The 17,773-nt window shown below is 44.1% G+C and overlaps 1 protein-coding gene across 1 annotated transcript in view; it reads left to right on the top strand.

The window, feature by feature from the left end:
- Window positions 1–17,773, top strand: part of CMTR1 (cap methyltransferase 1) — a 57,909-nt gene that overhangs the window by 9,076 nt on the left and 31,060 nt on the right. Inside the window, 7 exon segments of the mRNA XM_079934926.1 lie at window positions 2,366–2,517; window positions 4,028–4,186; window positions 9,059–9,151; window positions 10,558–10,629; window positions 11,767–11,861; window positions 11,980–12,052; window positions 17,073–17,271. Of these exon segments, the coding sequence (XP_079791052.1) occupies window positions 2,366–2,517; window positions 4,028–4,186; window positions 9,059–9,151; window positions 10,558–10,629; window positions 11,767–11,861; window positions 11,980–12,052; window positions 17,073–17,271 (843 nt within the window).

Genomic DNA, 17,773 nt, shown 5'->3' with positions numbered 1-17,773 from the left:
CTTGTATATCTTTCCTTCCAACAGCTCTTTTTGCAGTTACCAGAAATAAAAATTTATATTTTTATTGTCCCTCTTTAGTACACAAGAGTTAGGATGCCATGTTCATGAATATGGTCTAGGTCTTCTATCATTCAGTTGACAATGTGTCTCGGTGATCTCACGATTTCAATACAGAGGGAGGTTCCCAAGTTTTCTTGGTTTTTGGCATTCTTAGTGCTGCCTTAACTTTTTTCACCATGCCCTAAAAATACCAAAAGAAATACCTAACAGTTTAGTTTATTAAGTATTTAGGTCTAAATAACAAGCATTTATATCCTAACAACTGATAGATGTTTGTAAGAATAATATTCATAAATTGAAGAATTAAAAAAAATTTATTCTTAAATAAGCACAATTACTTATTAATGAGATTTGTATACTGTTGAGCACTATACAACTTCTCAAACCTTGGGATCAGATTGGATACTACCACACTTATTTCCTGTTCTGCATTCCTCCTGGCTTGCAGTTTAATACCATTTTCAATGGGAATATGCAGAAATTGTTTACCAGATTTTTTTTTTGCCACGCAGAGCGGCATGCAGGATCTTAGTTCCCCGACTAGGGATCGAACCCTCGCCCCCTGCAGTGGAAGTGTGGAATCTTAATCATTGAACAGCCAGGGAAGTCCACTGTTTACCAGATTTTTGAGATACAATCTATTTCCTTAAGAAACTACCTGAATAAAATTATATTGGGTTGAAATATCTTTTTTTGCGGTACGCGGGCCTCTCACTGTTGTGGCCTCTCCTGTTGCGGAGCACAGGCTCCAGACGTGCAGGCTCAGCGGCCATGGCTCACGGGCCTAGCCGCTCCGCGGCATGTGGGATCTTCCCGGACCGGGGCACGAACCTGTGTCCCCTGCATCGGCAGGCAGACTCTCAACCACTGCGCCACCAGGGAAGCCTGAAATACCATTTTTTTTGGCCATGCCGTGTAGCTTGCTGGATCTTAGTTCCCCAACCAGGGATCTAACCTGGGCTCCAGCGGTGGAAGCACCGAGTCCTAACCACTGGGCTGCCAGAGAATTCCCTGAAATATCTTTAAAAAGAAAATAATAATTAATTAATTTTTGGCTGCATTGGGTCTTCATTGCTGTGCATGGGCTTTCTCTAGTTGTGGCGAGCAGGGGCTACTCTTAGTTGCAGTGCGCGGGCTTCTCATTGCGGTGGCTTCTCTTGTTGTGGAGCACAGGCTCTAGGAGTGTGGGCTTCAGTAGCTGTGGCATGTGGGCTCAGTAGTTGTGGCTCGTGGGCTCTAGAGCACAGGCTCAGTAGTTGTGACACACAGGCTTAGTTGCTCCGTGGCATGTGGGATCTTCCTGGACTACGGCTAGAACCCATGTCCCCTGCATTGGCAGGCGGATTCTTAACCACTGCGCCAGCAGGCAAGTCCTGAAATATCTTTTAAGTTAAGAGATTCACGTATCTATAAAAGATGGGGAAAGACCCAGTTACAGTGACTATCTAGACTGTGGATTATCCCACTTTTGACCAGGAGACAGGTAACCCACCACTTCCGGCAGCTGCTAAGGTGGGTCTTATTTGGAATCCTTTGGCAACAAGGTTGCTGACAATGAAGATAGTGGCTTGGCTCACTCAGGCCGGCAGCTCCCTCCTGGAGCCTTTAAGTGCAGCTCCTCTACTCTCTGCCTCTGTTGGTGTTGCTGCTTGAGCACCCCGTCTTCACTGTCCTCTCTTTTTCTTCTCTTTTTCCTTCCTTTCCTGTCTTCCCCTCCCCCTTCGCTTCTCCCTTTCTCTTTCCCACTTTCCACCTGTGAGCCGGCTCTTCTCTGGGGCTGTGCTGTATGTAGATCCACCATCTCACCTACAAGTTTGAAGGACTATGAAAACAGGAAACTAGGAGGTTAAACAATCAGAAACTGTTAGTCCTGTGATAGAATTGTTGAAAATGAAACCAGGTATCAGTGTTTGGAAATTGATTTTCAAATAATAAATAGCAGAAATAACAATCATATCATCAATAAATACATGTTATATCTGACAGTGTACTTTCAAATACATTTTTTCACTTAATCTTCAAACAACCCTATGAGGAAGATATTACCATCCCAGTTTTGTAAGGGATGGGAAAGGAAAACTGATATTTTGAACTCTTGTATGTCAAGTACCATTAGGAACCACAGTGACTTGCCCAGGATTACACAGTTTGTAAGAGGTAGAGAATACATTTGACCTGGGTCATTTAATGAACTTTATGTGTGCAGTGCATATACTGAACACTAGTTGAATAAATGAAACTTGGACTTCTAGAGGCTATATTGTGCCATAAACGCACCAAAACATCTTCCTTTTTTCTTTTCCAGCATCTGCTACAAGCCTAAGTGGGTCTGACAGTGAGACTGAGGGGAAGCAACGCAGCTCAGACTCTTTTGATGATGCATTCAAAGCAGACTCTCTTGTGGAGGGAACTTCTTCTCGCTATTCCATGTATAACAGCGTGTCCCAGAAGCTTATGGTATGTCAGGGGTTGGGTTGGGTTGTGTTGCGTTTCTGAAGCTCTACTAGCAGAGTGAGAGAAGGGAAATTGTGTTGGTATGAGAAGAAGCAAAGTGAGGGCATGAGTTTTTCCTCTGCTTTAGTTTAGTAGAGAGCTGCTATAGTTTAGTAGAGAGAGTGTGACCCCTTCTTGATAGAAGTATCACATTTGAATCATCCATGGGAAGTGGCTGCTGACGCCTGCTTCTCCTGTCCTGTCCAGAGCTGAGTTCTTGTGAGCATATGTGAACACATGAATGTGTGTCTGTGGATAAAGAGGCTTCATGCTGAGATTTTTTTCCCTAGTGAGTGAGCTCAATAGAAATGACTAAAATCCTGCTCACTCCTAGGTACCTAAAATAAATGGGAGTAGTAGTCTTCTGTATTACTTCCAAAAGAGGGCCTAGTTTTCCTTAATAACTTCAGCACCCGCATTGGTATACCACAAGAAGGAAGGTGAAAAGGAAGATCTGCTACTTTCCTTATGAGACTTCAGTGTATGTGCAAAGGTTAGGGAAATCCAAGTTTGTCTTCTGTCTAGCTTCAAGAATATTATAGTTGACCTCTCCATTTTCTGTTGGATTCATTTAAGAATGAGAACTGCCACTTCTGAAGTCATAGTCAGGATTCTGGGTTGGGGCCAAAAACTTCGGGGAAGTGGAAGATGGGGAAGTTTGTGACTGAGTCAGACTCTTTGACCTGGGGAAAGATTTGTGGCTACTGTAGGAATTTCATCCAGCTCCTGAGCTGGTAATGCCCCTTCCATATGGAATATAGACCTTCTAGGGTAAATCAGATCTTCTTAGGATTGGAGTTCTTTTATTAGACAAGGGTGTGTGGGTTTTGGGATTCGGGTCTCTGGTTTGGGGGGTATGTAACTGGGCTCAGTAACTCTAGAGTTTAATGTAAGCTTTTTAGTTAGGTGTGACATTTAAAAAAATGTTTCTGTCCAGAGTCTTATAGTATCTCCCATACCTCAGTTTTACATGAAGTGATTTTTTCAGTTAATCTCTTGATTAAGTGGGCTCCTACAAGCCCTCATTGTCCTTGCCTAGTAAGGCCGTTTGACTGGTTAAAGGGTAAGGTTTAGAAGTTGCCGCTTGAAGCGGTTCCATTTTAAATTATGTTCTCTTTATCAACTTTACTCTGGATCTACTTCTCACCTAATCAGACAAATTAGCTGGAAGGGTAGTTGTGCAAATGTCCAGTGAGATTCATTATATACTCTTGGTGCCTTTAATTACAGCTATGAGGTCCCTTCTCTTTTATCCAACTTATAGTTGCCCTAGAGTTTCACCTCCAGAATAGACAGCCACTGGGCCCACAGTTAAACTGCAGTTATTTATTTATGCTTCTTTTCATTAGGCTAGAAGGAAAACCTTAGGCCTTACTCGTTTATATTTCTCAGGGTTTAACACGTCTGACACATGATAAGGGCTAAATAAAAGTCTGTTTATTTATATAAATGCACCATTACTTCTCTTTTTCAGGCCAAGATGGGCTTCAAGGAAGGTGAAGGATTGGGTAAATACAGCCAGGGTCGGAAAGACATCGTTGAGGCCTCTAATCAGAAAGGTCGACGAGGCTTGGGTCTGACGCTGCAGGGCTTTGACCAAGAGCTGAATGTGGACTGGCGAGCTGAGCCAGAGGTAACTGATATGGAGAGGAGGAGACAGGAAAGCCATTTATGGCTCTATGAAGCCATATTAACATTAACAAACTAGAAGTCTCCAGAGACAGTATGATCAGGGTGGTTAGTGGAGATTGGAACTAGTTTCTTATGTGGAAGATACTGGGGGTGTCCAAAATGGAAAACAGGAGTCTGGGGGAGATATGGTGGGATGTGGATTTGTTTCCTGTTGCTTCATATAGGACTGTCTAAGACCAGTGGGTATAAGATGCAAGAAGGCAGGGCTTCCCTGGTGGTGCAGTGGTTGAGAGTCCGCCTGCCGATGCAGGGGACATGGGTTCGTGCCCTGGTCTGGGAAGATCCCACATGCCGTGGAGCGGCTGGGCCCGTGAGCCATGGCCGCTGAGCCTGCGCGTCCGGAGCCTGTGCTCCACAGCGGGAGAGGCCACACAGTGAGAGGCCTGCGTACCGCAAAAAAAAAAAAAAAAAAGATGCAAGAAGGCAGAGTGTGTCTCCACATAGAACTTTAATAAATATATACAGCTTTCCACCAGTGACGGAGGTGCCTAATGAGGTAGTGAGCTCCCTTTGCTGAAAGGATTCAAATGGGGCCAAATGAGGACCTACTCTCCCATTGTGTGAATGACTGGATTAGGTGCCCTCCAAGGTCCTTGCACCTCCACAGGTTTATGACATCTCGGTATTAAATAGGTGTTTGTTTATGCCATATAGCTTTTCTGTTGTGGGTTTAGTCTGCTTATCTCCTTGGGCACGAGTTTGCTGAATACCAAAGGAGGCTCTATCCCTTTTCATGACACAGGTAATGTTGAGATTTTATTTTTATTTATTTATTTATGCCCTACCTTATTCCACAGAGGATTTGAAGTAGGTATAATAAAAGCACCTAAAAATAATGGTAAAATATTACCATTATAGAGTTGAAACTAGAGAAAATAGAGCACAGATATCTAGCCTTCCACATAGTTGCTGTAGTTGAGCTTCAGATGTGGGTCTGAACTCTGGAAAATTGATATTTTATTTGTCTCCTGAACTGATGTTCCAGTTCAGGAAAGAAGTCCTGGGAACCTGTGCATGATAAAAGCCTAGTAAGGTGTCAGAGTAAGATGCTGATAAGCCAGGAGCTAATGGGTTCTGGGGCTGGTCCTGCTGTGCTGCCTTGTAGTTATGAGGAGACGAGACAGGCAGAATAGGGCAAATATTTGTAACTGGGGCTAGATGTAGGTTTTTACTTCAGACATACTTGGTGCTTTCCATGTCCTCATTTGTGTGAAAACAAGTGAAGAGTCCCTATCCTCTCAATGGGGCAGAATTAGAACTAACTTTGCAAACTTAGAATCTGAAATTTGCTCATAAAATCTGTTTTTAATGTAGACAGACTATTGGGAAAAAAGAATTTTTTTTTTTGTGGCCATGTCGCACGGCTTGCAGGATCTTAGTTCCCCTGACCAGAGATTGAACCTGGGCCGTGGCAGTGAAAGTACTGAGTACTAACCACTGGACCACCAGGGAATTCCATGAAAAATTTCTTCGAGGCAAAGCTGTCCTAATTATCATTTACCATAATTTACTTTTGCTCTTAAAAAAGATGTCCTGTCTTTTGGATAAGAATTTGGCTCAACTGTTAGTTGGTGGCCACTTCTTTAAGGTAGATGAGTCTGGGCAGCCTGAGGTGAACGTCCAGTTCCTGGAGTCACCACACGGAGAGTGCTCAGTGGCCACTGCAGCCCAGGAATATGGAGTGCAAGATGTGAAGCTTCAAAGTCCACTTTGTGGGTAGCCTTAATGTTCAGACTTCCATGGGGAGATTGAGTCTGCTTTTCCTCTCCAAAGGGGCATCCAAAGTGTATATGAGCTTCTTTTTAGAGGTTATAATTCACAGCTATTTATGCTTAACGGGGGTGGATTTGACCAGGGGGAGAAACCATGATTCACTGCTAGATTCATCGACAAAATTTTCAGTAATTTTTCTTTTAAACTTTTTCTCTGTTAAGTGTGGTTGGCTTGCCCTCAAGACCTTGCATTGTGATACCATTTTATGCCTTTCAGAGCATGTAATATTGCCTTTAATCTCATCGCTTCAATTCACAGTGGTGAATCTCTTCTCCACACTTGCTTGGAGGGAATGTGTGGAGCTGCCAATGCAGGTTAGCCACCTGTTTAGGTTTTATAATCCATGTCTTTCTAGCCCAGTGAACTTAGTTCTGGCTGCATGTTAGAATCACCTGGAGACTTCTAAAAACATACTTATACCCAGTCCCCACTTCAGACCAATAGAATCATATACTCTGAGGGTGAGGCCCAGGCATCAGTACTTTTTAAAAGGTCTGCAGATGATCCTAATGTATAGCCAGGATGAAAACCACTGTTTTAGCTTGATAAGGAAAGTAATTGAAAAATTAAGAGGAAGCAACATTAGAGATGCCAGTTTCTGCTCTGTCTTGGAATGAAAGGTATCAGGAGGTGAGACTCATTGCACTGAGTCTTCCTGATGTAATTACCTTATCATGGACTTAAATCCTATGTTTACTTCTCTGTGTCCCCACTGCTCTGATTATAGGCCTCTTGAGTTAAGGACCATGTGTTTTTTCTTTTTTTTTTTTGGCCACGTTGCAGGGCATGCGGGATCTTAGTTTCCCAACCAGGGATCAAACCTGTATACCCCCTCCAGTGGAAACGCACAATACTAACCACTGGACTGCCAGGGAAGTCCCAAGGACCATATCTTTTTTTTTTTTTTAACATCTTTATTGGAGTATAATTGCTTTACAATGGTGTGTTAGTTTCTGCTTTATAACAAAGTGAATCAGTTATACATATACACATGTTCCCATATCTCTTCCCTCCTGCATCTCCCTCCCTCCCACCCTCGCTATCCAACCCCTCTAGGTGGTCACAGACCACCTAGCTGATCTCCCTGTGCTATGCGGCTGCTTCCCACTAGCTATCCACTTTACACTTGGTAGTGTATATATGTCCATGCCACTCTCTCACCTCGTCACAGCCTGCCCCTCCCCCTCCCCATATCCTCAAGTCCATGCTCTAGTAGGTCTGTGTCTTTATTCCCATCTTACCCCTAGGTTCTTCATGACCTTTTTTTTTTTCCCTTAGATTCCATATATATGTGTTAGCATACGGTATTTGTTTTTCTCTTTCTGACTTACTTCGCTCTGTATGACAGACTCTAGGTCCAACCACCTCACCCCAAATAACTCAATTTCGTTTCTTTTTATGGCTGAGTAATATTCCATTGTATATATGTGCCACATCTTCTTTATCCATTCATCTGTTGATGGACACTTAGGTTGCTTCCATGTCCTGGTTATTGTAAATAGAGTTGCAATGAACATTTTGGTACATGACTCTTTTTGAATTACGGTTTTCTCAGGGTATATGCCAGTAGTGGGATTGCTGGGTCGTATGGTAGTTTTATTTGTAGTGTTGTTTGTTTTTTAATTAATTTATTTATTTTTGACTGTGTTGGGTCGTCGTTTCCGTGCGAGGGCTTTCTCTAGTTGCGGCAAGCGGGAGCCACTCTTCATCGTGGTGCACGGGCCTCTCACTATCGCGGCCTCTCTTTTTGCGGAGCACAGGCTCCAGATGTGCAGGCTCGGTAGTTGTGGCTCACGGGCCCAGTTGCTCCATGGCATGTGGGATCTTCCCAGATCAGGGCTCGAGCCCATGTCCCCTGCATTGGCAGGCAGATTCTCAACCGCTGAGCCACCAGGGAAGCCCTATTTGTAGTGTTTTAAGAAACCTCCATACTGTTCTGCATAGTGGCTGTATCAATTTGCATTCCCACCAACAGTGCGAGAGTGTTCCCTTTTCTCCACACCCTCTCCAGCATTTATTGTTTGTAGATTTTTTTGATGATGGCCATTCTGTCCGGTATGAGATGATATCTCATTGTAGTTTTGATTTGCATTTCTCTAATGATTAATGATGTTGAGTATTCTTTCATGTGTTGGTTGGCAATCTGTATATCTTCTTTGGAGAAATGTCTATTTAGGTCTTCTGCCCATTTTTGGATTGGGTTCTTTGTTTTTTTGTTATTGAGCTGCTTGTAAATTTTGGAGATTAATCCTTTGTCAGTTGCTTCATGTGCAAATATTTTCTCCCATTCTGAGGGTTATCTTTTGGTCTTGTTTATGGTTTCCTTCGCTGTGCAAAAGCTTTTAAGTTTCATTAGGTCCCATTTGTTTATTTTTGTTTTTATTTCCATTTCTCTAGGAGGTGGGTCAAAAAGGATCTTGCTGTGATTTATGTCATAGAGTGTTCTGCCTATGTTTTCCTCTAAGAGTTTTATAGTGTCTGGCCTTACATTTAGGTCTTTAATCCATTTTGAGTTTATTTTTGTGTGTGATGTTAGGGAGTGTTCTAATTTCATACTTTTACATGTAGCTGTCCAGTTTTCCCAGCACCACTTATTGAAGAGGCTGTCTTTTCTCCACTGTATATTCTTGCCTCCTTTATCAAAGATAAGGTGACCATGTGTGTGTGGGTTTATCTCTGGGCTTTCTATCCTGTTCCATTGATCTATATTTCTGTTTTTAGGACCATATCTTTTAAACTCTGCATTCTGAGCTCTTAGCCCACAGTAGGTATTCATCAAATAATATTGGAACAAATGAAAGAAACTTTGTAAGTTGGGGAAGTTTCTTAGGATTCAATCCAGAATTGGACCCGGCCTTCAGAAGTTAAACTTTAGAATTCTGGCTCTTAGTTCTAATGTCTGACACTGCTAGTGGCCTCAGCTTCCTGGACCCTTTTCACTCTGAGTCCCTCTTGATTGTTTTGGGGAAGCCCTGGTGAGTTGGGGCATAGCCCTGAGGGTCTATCTTACCTGACTTACTTCCCTCTCTTTTGTTTGTAGCCCAGTGCCTGTGAGCAGGTGTCATGGTTCCCAGAATGTACCACTGAAATTCCTGACACTCAGGAAATGAGCGATTGGATGGTTGTGGGAAAGGTAGGATTTCAGGAAAATGTACCCTGAATTCTTGGCACTTATCTCCTGACTTTTCTCCTCCTCAAGTCAGTTGTGTACATCTGTGTACTCACAGTTTAAGAAAAATGTGAATCTGAGCATTCTGCGTCAAGAGGGTGTGTCAGGGGCTTTACGGATATGCCCCTGTCAGATGAGGCAGACAGGGTTTTTCCTCCTTTAACTTGCAAGGCAGCACGAAATGTATAACTTCTGTCTTCCTCTTGGTTGCTTTTTAGAGTAGCTTATTATACATCTGTATATTCTGGTCACTGCTGGGCACTGTTTCAGGTAGATGAAAAGGCACTATCCCTGTCCTCAGAAAGTATTGAGGGAGTTGTTACGGAGGAAATTTAATTTCCTTCTGGAAAATTATAAGAATAAAGTAGATAGCTATACCAAGTCAGCATGGTCTGGAGAGCAGTTCTCAAAGTGTAGGGACCTCCAGGGATCTCCCTGACCCTTTCACGGGGTCTACCAGGTCAAAGTTATTTTAATAATGATACTGAAAAGTTATTTGCCTTTTTCATTCTCATTCTCTCACAAGTGTCCAGTGGAGTTTTCCAGTGACCATGACATGTGATATCACGACCAATTGAATGCAAATGTGGACAGGAGAATCTAGCTGTTGTGTATTAAGCCAGATATTGAGAGATTTGCAAAATGGAAAACAGGGCCACTCTTCTCAATAAATTTTTTTTTTGGAAATGTAGTTTTTTCTCATAAAAATGTTATTTATGTTAATAAACCATCTTCTTTTAAACTAAATTAGTAAATATTTAAATGTTTTCTCAGTTTTAACTTCTAATATATATACACATATCTCTTATATAAACAAAAGCTCTTTGGGGGGTCCTCAGTGATCTTGAAGAGTGTAAACCTGAGAACGCTAAGTTTGAGCATCACTGATTTAGAGGTAGCCTCACTCAGACATGAAGTTGGACTTGACATCCCCATGAGGCTCCCTCACCCTTGTTTTCTGTGACACTACCAGGTCAGTGCCTGGTATCCTGCCTTTGTACTCATCACAGAGCAGGAGGCTTCCTGGTTGAGGGAAAGGCTTCTGTCATTTGGGGCATTCCCCATCCTTCTGCCTCCACACTCTAGGGACAGACAGCTTGGATGTCTCCTTCCTGTTTGCTTTTCTCAGCCTCAGCATTCATGAGTCTTGTATGCATATGGTGCTGTAGTCAGAGTACCCACGGGGCTGCTTCATCTCACAGCCATCTGGACTAGAGCCAGAGGGATTTAGGATTTTCTTTTTCCCGCCCCTCAGGGATTGATGTTCTTTGGCCCCTTTTGCTCTACTCACTCAGAACCCTAGTTTCTCCATCCATCCCCCCAAATACAGTTGCTTGTGGTCATTATTGATTGTTTTCTTCTCCCTGTAGAGAAAGATGATTATTGAAGATGAAACAGAGTTTTGTGGGGAAGAGCTGCTTCACAGTGTGTTGCAATGTAAGGTAAGGACTCGTGGCTAGAGCTGGAGTTGAAGATTTTGTGTGAGGGGTTGTGCTGGGCTTTTCTTGTTCTTTTGAGTCAGTTGTGGGGAGGCTGAAGTTTAGCTAAGATTTTTCCTTGAGATCAGATAGGTAGCTTGGTACATTTCTGTGAGGTGTCCTTTTTCCTGGTGGCTCTCCTGCCCTGTAGTGTTGTGCTATCCCTGTGATCAGTAGCCAGGAAAGGAACCACTTAATTTCAGTGGGTCGGTTCATTGTAATCCTGAAGGGGGCCTGACATAGTGAAAGGTTCAGAATCATTGTGTAGCATCAGATAGAGCTGAATTCAAATCCTAGTTTAGCAGCTTTTTTTTTTTTTCCTGTGTGACCTTGGGCCACTTGCTTTAGCTTCTCTGAGTTTGAGTTTCCTCACCTATAAATTGGGGAGAAAATACTCACTTCCCAGTGTTGTTGTAAAAATTAAAAGAAGTAGCTGGTGTTACCCTCCCCTTGATGTCTTTTGGCCTGTCTTTGGGTCAGGAAGTGCATTGCCTGGGGCAGAATGGGCCAAGGAAACTCTGAGGAAGAAATGGGTTGGAGAAGAAGCAAGGCCTCAGACTAGCTTCACAGAGCTTATTTTTCTGGCAGGCAGAGTGTTGGGAATATCCTTAAGGTGACTGGAACTCAGGTAAGGTGAGGCTTTCTTTTTTCAGAGAGAATATTAGAAAACAGAGAAGGGTTCCCTCCTGTGTGGTAGGTGCCCTCAGAAAACTCTGGTCTTGGTTTGTCTACCCTGTCTCTGGGTACCCTTCATATCAGAACTCTGGTCCCTTGGGAAGTTGCTGCTGGGGTGGAGAAGCAGATTTGTTATGAGGATTACCAGTGCCAGGAGGTGACTCCGTGCCATTTATTAACCACTTAACCATGTGCCAGGCACATGCTTACTTCCCTTTTATTTTGTACCATTTTACAGGTGAGGTAGTTGAGGGTCAGTGATTGAGTGACTAGTCTAGGGTCACACATCTGGTCATTTCAGAACTGGGATACGGCAGGAGCCTAGCTCTTCAGAGGGCTGTGAATCAGGCCCGTCAAGCTCATTAAGACACCTGTTTCATCCCAAAGTGTGATGCTCACCTTCAGGTTCTGATTCTCTCTGGGCAGAATGTGTTTGATGTCCTGGATGGGGAGGAGATGCGGCGAGCTCGGACCCGGGCCAATCCCTACGAGATGATCCGAGGAGTCTTCTTCCTAAACAGGTTTGCTGACATTTCCTTCCCCCTCACCCCGATGTACACTGCTCTACCTTTTCATTTGAGCCTTAGCTCTCCATATGTCTGGTACTGAGGCACACTTTTCTGTCTTGCTTTGTTGCAGGGCGGCAATGAAGATGGCTAACATGGATTTTGTGTTTGATCGCATGTTTACAAATCCGAGGGACTCTTATGGGGTGAGAACAAGATTTTGCTTCTGAATTCATAGTGCCAAATGAGCTTGAGCTTCAGAAATTGCCATTTGTGCAGTGCTAGGAGAGTATTCCTGCTAGGTGATAGAGATGTATTTTGTGAAAGAGATATATTTTGCTTTGAGCTCTTCAGGTAGGGTTCCACAGTGCTTCCCTGTGGTCCCAGGAGTGCCCCAGTAAGCAGTTGTCTCTAGGGCTTCAGGCCCTGAGTCCCACCCCCCAACTCTGCAGACCCTGCTGCTCACTCTGAGTGGAGGCAGCAGGGCTTGCAGGGGTGGAGAAGGGGCATTCCTGACAAAATCAGCAGCTGTGCATCTATAGGCCTAGGGAGCAGGGAGATGAGGCCATGAGCTAGAACACAGGCCTCCCTCCTGCATTCATTAAACGTGTATTTATCAAAACCCCTACATTGTGCCAGGCACAGTACCAGGAATATAATTTTGAAGGAGATAGATGTGACCCCTTTCCCTGTGGTGCTTGTGTTCTGGAAATTCTGGTGGACTTGAGAGCTGATAAGGGTACAGCGTTGGGGGTTTGTAAAGCCTTTCTGTGCTCATTGATGTGTGGAGGCCAGTTGCCACCAAGGAGCTTTCCCCTGCTTTCTTCCTACCATGGATGAGGTAGAGCCTGAGTACAGTCAGCCCTCCGTGTCTGTAGGTTCTGCATCCACCAATACAGAGGGCCGACTGTACACTGCCATTTTATATAAAGGACTTGAGCATCTGCAGATTTTGGTGGCTGCAGGGGTCCTGAAACCAATCCCCTGCAGACACTGCGGGATGACTGTATACAGTCCTTACAGTGAGTGTTCCAAATTGAAACTTGTGACATCATCTGATTTGGTTGCTGTTTCTGATATGAGAGGGCAGTACTCTGGGAAACGTTTGAGTGTTGAATGAAATGTGGGTATCTGGGTTCTTTCACTGGTCTATTTAAAATCAATATTGTGTCTGAAGACCTAGACTGTGTTCAGTGAGGGTTGAGGGCGGGCATGGAGTGCAGCACTTAGTCGCAGGTGGTGTCACTTAGGTTCATACCTTCTTTGTGTCTCAGCTGCCTCATCTCTGAAATTAGCCCTACTAACCTGCCAGAGGGCTGGGGTAGGACCAAAAGACTCTGAAGATTTGTTCCAGCTCTAAAATCTGTGATTTCAAACATGGCCCCTTTCCCTTTCTGCCTCTCTGAACAAGCTTTATGTGGGATCATAATTACCAGTCTTTGGCCCTTCTCAAGAAGTGGTAGAGCAAAATGATTTTCTACTTTGCTACATGTCATTTTTCTGAACACAGACCCTCCATAATGATAGAGAAAGAAAAAAGGAAATTTCATTCTAACATTCCCTTCAGGGTTTCAAAGCATTTTTACCCAGTCCTAGAAAGTTAGTTCTCTCTGACAGTGAAGGGGCCAGGAGCCAGCTGTTCCCAAACCTGTTTCTGCTTCACTCACCCTCCTTCTACTAGGCCCCGATTATCCACTGCTTAAAGAAACTTGTTTTCCAAGTTCTTTAATGTTTCGGCTTCACCCTGACTACTTCTTCAGTGCTGGCGAAACTGGTAGGTGGACCCCTCTAGTCTTTAGTTATTTTTCTCTCCCAGGTCTCCCTCCCCATTTTACAGTACCAGCAAGCTGCACTAAAGGGCTCTTGGAATTAGCATCTTGAGAAAATTCGGTTAATATAATGTTGATTTAATTTTTTGAGCTCCAAATGATTTCTTTTAAACCCCTGCCTGGCAAAGGAACTCTGTCAAGCGGCTGGGAAGTCACAGCATCACTTTGGGCTTTTGAATGTTAAACGCCTCCAGCAGCTGGTATCTGGTTATTTTCTTTCGCTGTCAGGAAAATGAAGTAGGCATCAGGGTTGTCCCATTGAGGTCGAGGGTGGAGATATTAGTTACATAGGAAAAGGCAGCCGTGTTTGTGATGCTTCAGGCAGCTTCTTGACTTGAATTGATTGATAGTGGCCATGGAGAATTGCCCTTTCAGAGATGTTCTTCTGCACTACACTATAAAAAGTGATTTCTCTTCAGCTCCTAGTGTTTTCTTCTCTCTTTTCACCTCTGTTTTCCCCCAAGGACCAGAGTGACAGCCAAGCCCGGCAGGCTTGGTGTGTTTTTCAGGCGAGACACTCTAGAGCACTCCCAGCAGAGCTGGGAGTGGTGGAAGCCCCAGGCACATGCCCAGGTTGGCTAGGTTCTCAGTGGCTCTTGCATCAGGCAAATTACAGAATAAGAGTGTGGAGAACTTGAAGCTTGGGAAAGTGTGAGGAGGTTGGAGGTGGGAAGCCAGAGGGAGGGTCTCTGAGGTTTTTCAGTGTGTTTCTGCTTCTGCAGGTTGTGGAAAAAGGAGAAAAGAGGCTAGGGTAGGGAAATAAAGAAATCATAAACAAGAATTGGAAGGGACAAGGGAAAGAAGGGAATTTAGATTGTTTGGGTATATGGAAGCATATTATAAACCAAAACGTTATGTGAGGGACTTGTGTGCTTGGGGTTATTGTTGAGGTAAGAAAACATTGGCTGTGAAGCGTAACAGGAGACAAAAACTGAATGTAGATCTTTAAGTTTCAGTGCTGTCTTAGAAGAAATTAGACAGCACTTACAAAGTGCCCACTGCATGTGGAGCACAGTGCTAGGCATTGCAAAGACGGAAGGATGGAAGGGACCAGAGTTTTGACTCTAAGGAGGTTGATCTAGTTGAATATAATGTTATCTTACATTTGTTTAGTATTGTACAGTTTCTAAAGGTCTTTGACATATGGTACTTCATTTAACCCTCTAATAGCCTTAAAAAATAATCTGCATTAGTCCCAGTTTACAGTTGAGGAAGCTCGAGCTTAAAGACATAAGTTACGGACTTGCCTTTGACTGCACAGCCAGTAAATGGCAGAGGTGAGAATCCCAGATGTCCTTTCTATGAAAGGACCTTCTGGCTGTGGCCTGTGAGGGTATGACACATCTTGAAATCACAGAACAGATCATATTTATGCCCTCTTCTTGAAGGTGAGATGCTTTCATTGATTCATTCCCCTTCCTTCTCCCAGTCTTCCTTTGGGCCATCTGCTTACCCAGAGAGACTGGAGCCTGGGGCTAGGACATGGCCAGTGGTGAGGAACAATGTTTTCACTCTTTCTAGCATGTGCAAGCCTTAAAATTGTGACCCCTGCCTCACTACCACGTTGCAGCCTGGGAAGTGCCGCGTAATATTCTCGGCAAATGCCATTAGGTCTTTCTTTGTGTGTGCAAATGAATATAATCCAAAAATATGAAAACTGATGGCTCAGGAACAAAAAGTATGCTAGGGTGGAGTGGCAGGGGTAGGGGAGAAAGAACTGATATATCCCAGCATGCTGAATGGGCTTGTCACAGGATGATGAAGTTTATTTTTAGCTAAAGTCTTTCTCCTGAGACTTTTCCACCGTTTTGATAAAGGTAGATAACCATCATCAGAGGCAAGGCCCTTGTCACCTAGAAAGTGACTGGATTGTGAGCATCAGTATTTCCATTTCTTTCTTATAACTGTTTCCCCTGGAGCTTTCTGATCTTTATCTAGCAGTTAACAGAGCTCTGGACAAGCACCCAGCCATGCCAAACCTGTAGAGAGAGAAGGCTGAGCTGCCTTAGCCCCTTTCTGCTGGATGTTCATGAGGGTCCCCTGCAGTCACCCCCTCCAGAACTCAACCTCTTGTCACCAGTGCAGATGGTTTATCCTCTCTGCTGTGGAGGGTTGGGACAAGTAGAATTCATCATCTAGGGCCCAGGTGTGTAGAAGAGAAGTGTAAACACACAGTCTAGGTCTGCACGCAGCATACATTTTATTTTGTTTATTTATTTGGCCGTGCTGCATGGCTTGCGGGATTAAGTTCCCCGACCAGGGATCGAACCTGGGCCACAGCAGTGAAAACCGGGAATCCTAACCACTAGGCCACCAGGGAACTCCCAACATTTTAGATTAAGAGTTAAAGCCACTCAAGTGGCCAAAACTATAATCCAATAAAAATACAAATGATTATTGTAATTTAGTTATTCCTTAGGTGGGTGGGTGCTCTGATGGCTGCCCGGAAGCTGCACACCATTGTCTCCTGTTCTCTCTACCTTGTCAGCTCCCAGCTATGCACCACCCAGGCCGTGGCTAGCAGAGGAGCAAAGGCAGGAGAGGGAGGGGGTGCTAAAAAGGAAGAGACTCAATGCACTGTGGTATCTTGGATGGGGTCATGGAACAGAACAAGGGCTCTAGTGAGATCGGAATCAAGTCTGGACTTTAGTTAATAGTAATGTACCTGTGTCAGTTTCTTAATTTTGACAAATGACAATGTAAGATGTTAATAAAACTGGGTGAAGGGTATATGCGAACTTTATTCTTGCACCTTATCTATAAATCTAAAATTATTCCATGATAAAAAGTTAATTGGAAAAAAAAGGGACAGCCTCAGAGGTAGGGGAGAAGGGAAGCAGAGGCTATGATCTGGAAAGATAGGCCCTGTGGCTGAGAGGGGGTGATGTGAGAGCCCCTCAGACTTTGGTTGGACAGGAAGGCCTGCATCTAATGGTCAGGCTGATGGGATTCTGATTTAGCTTTGCTGCGGACTGTCTGTGAACAAGTCGCTTTGTGTCTTGGGGTCTCTTTTTCCCTATCTGTAATGTGGGGTTAGAATATTCTGCTCAGTGGGACTTTTGTAAGGCAGGATATGATGCTGAGAAATAATGCTGAGGAAAAGATGCTGAGAAATAAAAAATGCACACTTAGATGCCCATTAAGATGTTTTTATTAGGAGTCTGAGCTAGGCCTGGTGGGTTGAAAGGCATCAGGGGTGTTTGAGGTGGGGATGGGCAAAAACTTTGGAGGGCAATGATCACAGAGGACACATTTCTGGGCGCTTGTGGCTCTGGCCACAGGAACTCTGCATTGTGCTTGCTGAAAGGCTTATTTTACTCCCCCTGCCTTCTCTTTCCTGCTCCCCATTTAGCCATCTTTTTTCCCTTCCTCCCCTGACTTCCACTTGCCTTTGCAGAAACCACTGGTGAAGGACCGGGAAGCTGAGCTTCTATACTTTGCTGACGTCTGTGCAGGCCCAGGTGGCTTCTCGGAGTATGTGCTGTGGAGGAAGAAGTGGCACGCAAAGGGCTTTGGAATGACTCTGAAGGGTCCTAACGATTTTAAGCTGGAAGACTTCTACTCGGCCTCCAGTGAGCTCTTCGAACCCTACTACGGTAGGGATGTGGAGGAGGGTAGCAGGGGCTATGAGAGGCAGTTCTCTTTGGAGACTTTAGGTCAGAAGTAGTTATTATCCACTTGCCATGTTTTCTTTCCCAGGTCTCTGAGTCTGGGGTTCCCAGCCAATGTCATGAAGGTCTCGGTTCCCTCTAGACTGTCCCTTTTTACCCCAGGCCTGTGGGTACAGGTTAAATACTCCACTAAGCAAACTCTCACCAGAGCCATATTAATTCCTCCTTTCTTCTCTTGTGGTGACAGGAGATAATGAAACTGCCTGATCTCCGGCTGAGAACTGGCAGGGTTATTAACACATACAAACCCACACCCATCTCCAGCCAGCTCAGCAGCCCTCCAGCAGTTCCCTCCACTCTGGCTCGCTTTTTGTGATTTGGCAGCAAATCCTAAGTCCTTTGTTAACAGTTCTTATTAAGAAATTGATATTGGTTCCTAAATGTAGGTGCTTTAAACACAACTTTGATCTTGAGTATGAAGACCTTC

Source organism: Stenella coeruleoalba, assembly GCF_951394435.1.
Source record: "Stenella coeruleoalba genome assembly, chromosome: 10".
Taxonomy (NCBI): domain Eukaryota; kingdom Metazoa; phylum Chordata; class Mammalia; order Artiodactyla; family Delphinidae; genus Stenella; species Stenella coeruleoalba.
The sequence above is the reverse complement of the archived record's forward strand: the minus strand, read 5'-3'. Positions and strand labels throughout refer to the sequence as shown.